This window comes from Platalea leucorodia (assembly GCF_965183815.1).
Source record: "Platalea leucorodia genome assembly, chromosome: 4".
Lineage (NCBI taxonomy): Eukaryota > Metazoa > Chordata > Aves > Pelecaniformes > Threskiornithidae > Platalea > Platalea leucorodia.
Window position 1 is genome coordinate 83,419,800 of NC_138826.1, and position 9,308 is coordinate 83,429,107.

A 9,308-nucleotide genomic window follows, 5' to 3' on the forward strand; every position below is an offset into this window, starting at 1 on the left:
ATTTTTGCTGTGATATCTATCATCTATAAAGGTGTTTACCACAAGGCTACATGTAAGTCTTAACGTTGGGGAAGGGATTTCAGATATATACTTCGGGTACATCTTCATCATGGCCAGCACAGACATTTCGTCCTCTGCTTTTCAAAGCGCTTGGGCAGCAAGTTTCAGATTTTCACTATTAGCTCAATTTGAAGATGCTCCCAAACAGAAACTGTAGAAATAAATACTTTTCAAAATACTGTTTGTCTTTCTATTTCTTCAAAGCAGTACAAAGTGGACAGGAAAAAAAACAAACCTTGTATTTTCTCATACTAGTTAAAAAAAAAAAAAAGAAACGCACAACATCTTGCATATATGGTTACTTAAAACATGGAAATGAGGGGAACGGAACTGTTTTTCAGCAGATTGAAATACTTCCATTTACAAAAAAAAATGAGCCTCTTTCTGGAGCAGTGGTGCATTTGCTAATGAGGTCTTTGCACTGATCCATACACAGGTGTAACTGAAGGTATAGTCATTGTTTGCTCACCGTTAATTAAGGAGTTAGTGATTTATTAATCTAAGAAATTCTGTGGAATCAAACAATCAAAGGCAATGGGCTGAATTCAAACTTCATTTAATCCACATTTTGCCTCCCTATAATGTATAGGCAGGCACACCAGCTTGAGTTTTATATTCCAGTCAGACCTCTGCTGGGTTCCCGAGTCCCTCCCTGCTAGGTAGCTGAGTCCCACTGCAAGCAGTAGGATTTGGCACTTTAAAAACAACAACAACAACAACAACAAAATCAGAACTCAATATTTTAGGGTTTCTTTTCAGGATTCAATTTTTGCTTAACATGTGTTATATGGCCTTTTAAAACAGAAAATATTATCAGTCCAAAAGCATATATTCATAGAAGAAGATCAGAGAAATAAAGAGAAAACCCACACATTTATTCCTCCGCTGCTACTCCAGCTTTGAAGGCCTCTCAGAGAGTATCATCAGATTCAAATGCACTTGATTTAATGCAGATACTGAACTACCTTTCTGATCTCTCACTGGGCTTGCTGACCCTCGTATATCATGCCCACTATCACCTTCTTCAAGCACAGCTGAGCAATGCCTTTTGCATCATAGCCACCAACATCTTCCAGCAGATTGCCAGGCAGTCCATAAATGTTACTAATGCTCAAAATGAAACCAGACTCCAGGACTGGATGGTGCCTGTCAGCTGGTCTGGGGAGCAGAAAGCAGAAGACCTTTGAGAAAGTAGCTGGACTCTGCAGTACAGTGGGTTTGGTGAGATCCATGAGCATCCAGGATGCATAACCTCCTGCAGGAGGGCAAGCAGGGCACCTGTCAAACGAAGAGAAACTGCATCCCACTGTTTGGGAAGGGGAATAACTCCCTCAGTCCAGCCCTGGTCTGGTGGATGGGTTTATCTCTTGGACTGAATGGAGAGAACAGCATGAGACGTAGTGAGGGCAAAGGAGGTCACTAGTGAAGCCTAAGCAAATACTCAACAGAAAACTCAAATAAAGCACAAGAGAAACAGCTCTGCAGTCTCTTTTTTACTCATTCCACTAATCAGTTGGCTGCAGGAGGAGCCTGGCCCTGGTGCCCCAGGGCAGCACGTGGACAGATACACTGCTTGCCCCCTCCGCATTTGGGGATGAACTCCATCCCTCACACAGGGTCAAATTAGCCAGCAGGATCCCAGCCCAGTCTCCAGCTGGCCAAGCTCATTAGCTCTTTAGTTGCCAGGAAGGCAGTTGTGGCCAGCTGTAAGGCTGATACCCCATGCAGAGCCTGCCAAAGGTCAGCAGTCATCAGCTGGCCAGCTGCGGGTCCTCCTGCGGGACCCCAAGGTCCAGCTAAGAAGAGTAAGAAGTGATGAGCGAGTCAAGGGCTCTGCAGAGGAGGAGGAGGAGGAGGAGGAGGAGGGGAGGGAGCTGGTCTGGGGCGGGGAGAAGTCAGCCGCCTGCTGTGGTTAAGTCTGACTGCTCCTGACAAGCAGGCTGAGCTGGGAGGGCGAAGATGCTGAATTTCCCCTGAAATGCAGCCATGAATTTGGGGTGTTCCTAGGCATATTTGGACAAACAGTATGAATTAAGACCCCTTCATCCTCCAAGAACTGATTAATAAAAGTTTATCACTTTTAAGCCTTACCACAGGAGAAGAAAGAGGTTGATCTTTTCCTACAGGGAAAAGGAGCGTTTTACCACACAAGCAACTCAGAAATACAAACACAGAGCAAGCAGGATTTTTGTCTTCATGTTGTATTTAAGAGATCTTTGCTAGGTTCCCATGCTAGTTTTGTAATATACAGTGGGCCTTCTGATCTGAGATTAAAATATGTATTTCACTGAAGATCTCTGCTTGGTTTCTTTACAAAAGAGAAAAGATACAAGAAGCTTTTCACACACACACACACAAAAAAAGCACAGCTGCCTCCCTCGGTCAGCATATAAGCCAAGAAAGCATGATTTTCAGAGGTAAAACTAAAATTTAAAAAAAAAATTGTTTTTAAAATTGCACAGAGTTATGCCCTTCATTGCAGTGAGTGATAGTCAGAAAACTTGCAGCTTCTGTGTTACATTATTCTGACACTACGAGGCATCCCTTCACCTGCCTGCCTGCCTGCGAGATCCCTGAGTGCCACGACAGAGCCTGCAGCGCTCAGCCAGGTAGTGGGAGTTGAGAGAGATGGAGCTCAGATTTTCTAGACCATCATCTTCTCATGTATTTGTGGGCACAGGCTTCCTTAAATGAACGTGATTCACGCAGAATACAAATCTTTCTTTTCAGTTACACTTATTATTATTATTGAATATGCAAAATCTGACCACAACGGCATATCTCCCAAGACAGCAGCTTTTTACACCTTGTTCTTCCCAATCCACGGGCTAAAGGTGGTTTCACAGTGCTAACTTCCACTCCTTCTGAGGATTACAGCACATTTCGGCTCATAGGATCTTTGTTTATAGATGTCCTGTAATTAAGAGTTTGTTTTCTTGGTGTGTATAACAAAACCCTCAGTTTGTAATCTAGCCTAGTAGGACTGAGGCGACTGTGGACAAACATCCCACAGAGGGGATACTTCTCCTCACTCTCTGAAAAGCTCCTTCTCAGAAGTATTGACCTTTTTGCAACTCTTAAAATGTCTGCCAGCCAAAGAGAGGTGTACATTACCAACATGTGATTTGCTAGTGTTACTCTGCATACTTCACAGGCAATCGCTTGCCAAGGTCAGCACAGTGCAGAATGAAATGCTGAAAGTTCTCCAGCTTAGCTCATTTTAAACCATCATTTAAAATTATCTGCACTGTATTAGATTCTGACCGTAAGCAGTATCCTTGGGACGGTATTTTGGTTGAGAGGAGTGAGCACTGCAGCCCTGCAGCAATGGGTGAGAAATCATGAATAAAATCAGTGGTGTTCACGGTCTTGCATAAAGATTTCTATGAACAGAAGGCTCAGGAAGCGATTGCCCATAACCAAGAAAGACTGTTCGAGTTAGGGCACTTCCATACTCCTGAAGCATCTATAATGACAAGAGTGTGCGAATACCTTGTTTGTACATCTGCTCGACCTCAATCCAGGGTTTTCAAACCACTTTTTCTACTCAGCGATTACTTGGGACCTATCTCTATACACAGAAAGCCCATTCTGGAAAAGGCTCCTCCTGAATTACTCTGCGGGAAAGAAAACACTTACCTCAAGGTTACGCAGCAAGGGCAGAGAGTGATTTTGAGGGAAGGCGTGCAGGAGGGGGCAGGCTGGCCTGGCCCTGTGTCAGAAGCGCAGCTGCCTGCTGCCCAGTGGAGCGGCTCGGGCAGGTAGGTGCCACCTCACTTTGTAGCGCTTTGGGGGGGACGCGGCCCCTCGGCGCGCTGCAAGGATGGGGCCATCCCTAAGCTAGGTTTCCTTCATCCTCAGTTCAGAGATGCTGCCAAAGAGCAGTCAAGTGTAACTCTGGGTGACGTGACTAAGCTGGGCTGGGTTCAAGTGAAAGATCTGTCAGAGGTGAAATACCACTTCCAGGCCCCTTGGCCACCCGGTGCTAACAACATAAACACAAATGGCAAGTAAGTTCTTATCCCACGCTGGTGAGGTGTATATCCCTTCCCACTCAGAGTGTTCGGCATAGGGGACATTTCTGGATGTGCTGAAGGAGCCCATCTCTCCATGTCATCTCTGTCTTTTGGGGGCGGGGGGCTAGAAAAGTTTTGGATTAGAACTAGAGCAGTGCAAAGGGCTGGACATTTTTCATGGCACAAAAACTTAGACTGGAAGGAAATACTGTTAACTGGAAGGAAATACTTGTTAACTCTCAAACTCACGAAGACTTGACCTGGCTATTTGTAGACCAATGTAAATAGAGTAATGAATTTTCATCCTGGCTGGTGGGACCAAAGTCATTAGGAGCAAATAGATCTATATTTTTTTCTGAATATTGGGCAATGTACCTTGTGGATTGTGAAAGAGATACTTGTGGTTTGTTCTTACTAACTTTACTAAATTTGTCTCTGCCAGAGCACTGAGAGTGACTGAGAGTAAAATTCCCCGGCAGGGTATCAGAGCTGGATCATACAGTTGTTTTACAGACGAGAGTCACCATGCAATGTTAGGGCCAATTCCTGAAATATGTGTTCAGTCTTCATACCCAGGGAAAGAAACAAGGGCTTTGCCGGGCAGGGGGAGGCAGGGGGAAGGAGGATGACTTTTTAAAAAAGGAAATATTACTTTTACTCTTGCAGAAAATAAAAGAAACTCTGCCCATAGCAGGACAGGAATGGAGGGAGAATTTGACCCGCCACATTTTTGTCCCTCCATCAGCTGTCTCAGCATAATACCCACTGGGGATGGGAGAAACAAGCTCCCGGGCCCCAGCCCGGCCCGACGCTCCATCTCCTGGCCCGGGCCCGCCGTGAGGAGGCAGGTCCCAACGCAGGCAGGAACGGGGGGGACCGAGCCTGGAATGGGGCTGAACACGGATGCTGGCGGGCACCCCGCAGCCGGGTCTCGCTGCCCTCCCCAGTACCAGGGCATGCACTTCAAGAACCAGCAGGCCAGACAGCTCTCTTACAGCACGTTTTATTTGCAGCGGGGTTTCCAGGGTAGCGTGTATATCCCGAGCCCCAGGGTCTGTCTGCCCCGGGGGGACCCCGGGCCGGAGCCCCCAGCCCCGGAGGGAGGCGGGGAGCCAAGCGGCGCCGGGGCTGCCCTTCTCACCGGCGCAGCGTTTGCAGGACGCGGCCGGGCGAGGGGGGCGGCCCCGGGGGGAGGGCAGCGACCCCGGAGGGGGCGGCGGGCGCGGGGTGCCGGCCCCCCCGGGCCCCTCATAGCGCCTGGTAGGTCCGTCGGGGCGGCGGCGTCCCGGGCGTCCCCGGCCCCGAGTCGATGCTGGCGCTGGGCGAGAGGGAGTCGGCGTCGCGGAGGGGCAGCCCCGGCTCCTCCGCCGGGGAGAGGCGGTCCACGATGCTGGAGAGGCAGTCCAGGCTGGACAGGGCGCTGCTCTGCTCGGCGGCATACCCTGCGGCCGGGGGGGGGAGGACAGGGACACGGCAGCGCGTTACAGCGAGGTCCCGCACCGCCCTCCCCAGGTGCCGCGGGGAGCGGGGCGGCCCCCCCGGCCCCCGCCTCCACCCCCGCGCCCGCGGCTGCCGGCGGGTCGGGCTTACCGTGGGCCATCTCGGAGCAGTAGACGGCGTCGAAGCTGCTGCCTCTCGCCGACCAGACGGGGCTGCCGCAGTCGGCCTGCAAGACAGCGAGGGGCGAGTGCCGGCCCGGCCGCCCCCACCCCTGGCCGGCGGGGCGCTCCCCCCGGAGGGAAGGCGCCTCAAAGCCCGGCGGGGAGGGAGCCCCGGCGCCCGCGGGGGAGCGGGGCAGCAGCTCCCCGGCGGGGCTGCCGCTGGGCAGCGCCTTCCCCGTCTCCCCCCGCCCCGCGCCTTCCCCCTCTGCCGCGCCGCGCTAAGCTGGGGGGGGACGGGACACAAAGACGAGCCCCCGGGGGCTGGGGCGCTTGCTGGCAGCGCTACCGTCCCCCCGTGCGTTCCTGGCAAGCCCATGTGCATGCTCAGCGTTACATCTGAGAAGGGGCCTGTTTTAACGCGAACCGCCCGCCTGTTCCTGATGTCCGGCTGCCTTCGGCCCGTCCCACGCCCATGGGACCGGTCCCACGACGCTGGGCCGAGGGGGACCTGCCCGCGGGCCTTCCTGGGGTCCCCACAGCCCCATCGCTCCTGCCCCTCTCTTACCATCCCATCGGAGCAGCTGGAAGTGGGGCTGGTCGGTTCGGAGCAGCTCTGTCCCGGCAGGTGATAGTAGTTTTCTACCTGTTCCCTCAAGAGCTCCTGGAGGCTCTCGATGTATCTGATGGCGTTTCTCAGGATCTCTACTTTGGGGAGTCTTTGGTTGGGGTTGGCAGTGGTGCATCTCTTCAGGGTCTCAAAAGCCTGGTTCACTTTCTTCAGCCTCCTCCTCTCCCTCATGGTGGCCGCCTTCCGCCGGTCCATCGTGGTGGATTTTCTCTTGCAGGCTTTGCAAGCCCACATGAGGCAGTGGCCGGCCTGGTGGTGGCCGGTGGGAGCTCGGACATGCTCCTCTTCCTCGGAGCAGGCGGGCTCGGGGGGCTCGTGGGCGCCGAAGGGAGGCAGGTCCCTGGGCTCGAAATCCTCGGGGAACTCGCCCTCCGGGGAGGAGAGGCAGGAGCTGTCATAGAAGAGCTCGGAGGGGGAGAACTGGCAGCTGTCCATCACCTCCATCCCTGCAGCGGAGGCGTCAGTGCGGGGCGGCAGCCACCGGCTCTCGGCGAGGCGCTCAGCACCGCGCTGGGGCAATTCCCGCAGTAATTAGCGACCTGAGCCGAAGTGGCCTTTGGCTGAGGCGGGGGGCCCTTATATACACATGTAAAGGGAGGCTGGTCCGCGGCGGCCGCTCTTTATTAGCATATCTCACCACATCCCCTGCCGGGGGCCGTCTGGGCAAGCCCCCTCCAGCCCCCAGCAGACAATTTGCTCGGCACCGCTCCTTTGGAGAGCGGTGAGCTGGGCACTTCTCTAACGCGCGACCTCCCCAGAACTGGTTGCGACACCTCCGAACTTTAAACGGAGGCTGGGAATTTGCAGTTTGGGGATGGAAAGGGAAAGCGGGGCAGTGGACGCGCACGAACTGCTGACATCTTCTGCAGAGCTGTTCCTCGTCCCTGTGTTCCCATCTCCCATCCCACGCTGCGGCGGGAGGGACACCGGCTCTCCCCGGGGGGGAATTAACGTAGACACCCCCCCCCCCCCCCCAGCACCTACAGTGTCTGTTTGTGTATCTTTATTCCCCACAGCCCGTGGTCCAGGCCTAACCTGAAACAATTTATCCCTCTTTTCAGACCTAAGATTTGTTCATTTATCTCGGGGAGAGCCTTGTCCTGTAATTAAACCTGTGTCACCAACCGTTCAAATTTACAGAGGACAAAAATGCACAGCTACGTGTGGCCAGGAGAGACGAGGAGGGGGGGGGAGCCCAGCTTTTAGTGCTGTCGGGGAAGGTATTCACAAAAGAAAAATGTACGTGTTTGCTCCGAGACAAATCCCCTTCCCATTCTTTCTCCTACTCGTGTGACCTGGTGCTGCTAGAGACACAACAGTGCCTTGGGCTTGCTAATTTTCTGCTTTCAGGCAAACTTGTACCGTTACAGATGCGTCCCAGCTGCCAGCGCAACAAACCCCTCCTGGAAGTGTAAAATTTCTAACCCCTAAGTAACTTTACACAAGCCGGGGACAAAAGCTTTGCAGAGCTCCAGCCGCAGCAGTAGCTGAGCGGAGCGGTGCAAGGGTCATTAGAGTGGTAATGAAGCCATTTAACAGGCATTTGCTAACGGGCAGGAATCCTTTGGTTTCATCCAGGTGGCTTTTGTAGTTGAGGAAAATATTATGAGAAGGCAAAGGAAACCTTCCCTACCTGGGAATAAAATTATGTGACCTAGGTTAACTCAAACGGAGAGCGAGTGACCCAGCAGCGGTTCAAACGCTACGGAGCCGGTCTGTGTGCCCAGGGAAAAGGCGTCTTCAATTAACCTCTCTTCAGGAAGAGGTAACGCGAGGGCATGGCGATCCGGTTGTCTCAAGGGGCCGCTCCTCAAGTGAGCAAGGCTCCCCGAAGGGAACACCTCCTTAGAGAGGCGTCTTGCAGAAGCGCGGAGGGCTGGACAGCCTTCCCAGCCGCCCGGGCCGGGCGGAGAGCGGCCGGGAGCGGGCTGCAGAGACCCCGTCGGCTCCTTGCACCCCCAAAAGGCGGATTTCTACTCTTAGGCGAAAACTTTTCCTAAAAAACCAAAAAAACAAAAACCCCACAACCCTAACATGTACACACCCTTCTTCCTACGAGCAGATGCGTAATTATCTAAAGGCTGAGGAAGGCTACATCTGCACCGCTTCGGTTTATTTGGGGCCATAAACGGGGGGAGCCCCCTTTGAAATGAATACTGTAGGAAAAGCAGGGAGCTGATAAAGGAGTAAAGTTACAGAAAGGGGAAAGCTCAGAACTGCAGGCTCCTGCCGCTCCGAGGTGCAGGTTGGTGTAGTTGGGCCACATCTGAAACACGGCAGCTCCCTATTGTTTTCCCAAGAAACCTCCGTCAGGAGGGGTTCTGCTCGGCACTGACTTCGGCTCTTCACTGGGCAAACTCCACGTTTGCGCTAGCTAAAATAGTCTTGTTTACAGAATTATGCTTTATGCGCAAATAAACTGGATCTTGAAAGTGCCGGTTGCAGTTGTGATCGCCTTTCAGGGGTTTATCTCCACGCATGCACCGTGGATCTCCCGTGCCATCCCCCTGGGTCCCGCTCTCCTGGCGTGCAGAGTTTTAGCTCGCAGCTTTAACGCCTCATCCAGCGGGGCTGGGGTTGTTAAGAAACGTGCCTTTCCCCAAAAGTCTTTGAGGAGCTAGGAAAATTTGTTTCCTTTTTCTTTGAATATTTTGGGGGAAGGGGAAGAAAGGATGGAAGACCCTGTCACTCGGGAAGAAAAAAAAAATAATCTGTAATTAGTATCCCTTAAGAGCCGCCGGCTCCTCTGGTAAAGTGATCTCAAAACAAATTTGCAAAAGTGCAGTAAGCGAGTGGAACTAAGGAAAGGGGAGAGCAAACACAAACTACAAGGCTGGCTAATGAGGCTGCCGGGGGCGGCGGGGGGCAGAGTGCTGCATTTCAGGTGACGGGAGGCTCAGGTCCGGGAAGCGGGAAGGGGCTGAGCACCAGACACTGGCTGCTCCTGGGGACGGGCAGGGAGAAAGCGGGGAACGTGTCGGGACCTCTTTAAATGGTCTTCCT

General features: G+C 52.8%; 1 protein-coding gene across 1 annotated transcript; it reads right to left on the reverse strand.

The window, feature by feature from the left end:
- Nucleotides 1–5,182: 5,182 nt before the first annotated feature.
- Nucleotides 5,183–6,841, reverse strand: MYF5 (myogenic factor 5). Its single transcript, XM_082308854.1, has 3 exons — nucleotides 6,243–6,841; nucleotides 5,667–5,742; nucleotides 5,183–5,518 (listed from the first exon to the last, which is right to left on the reverse strand). The coding sequence occupies exons 1-3, from the start codon at nucleotides 6,747–6,749 to the stop codon at nucleotides 5,325–5,327; spliced, it is 777 nt and encodes a 258-aa protein (XP_082164980.1). The 5' UTR covers nucleotides 6,750–6,841; the 3' UTR covers nucleotides 5,183–5,324.
- Between the last annotated feature and the right edge of the window lie 2,467 nt (nucleotides 6,842–9,308).

Coding starts and splice junctions, on each gene's coding strand:
- MYF5 (XM_082308854.1), bottom strand. CDS start 6,749: ATGGAGGTGATGGACAGCTGCCAGTTCTCCCCCTCCGAGCTCTTCTAT. Junction 5,743..6,242: donor CCAGCTGCTCCGATGGGATG/GTAAGAGAGGGG, acceptor GCTGTCTTGCAG/GCCGACTGCGGCAGCCCCGT. Junction 5,519..5,666: donor CTGCTCCGAGATGGCCCACG/GTAAGCCCGACC, acceptor CCCCGGCCGCAG/GGTATGCCGCCGAGCAGAGC.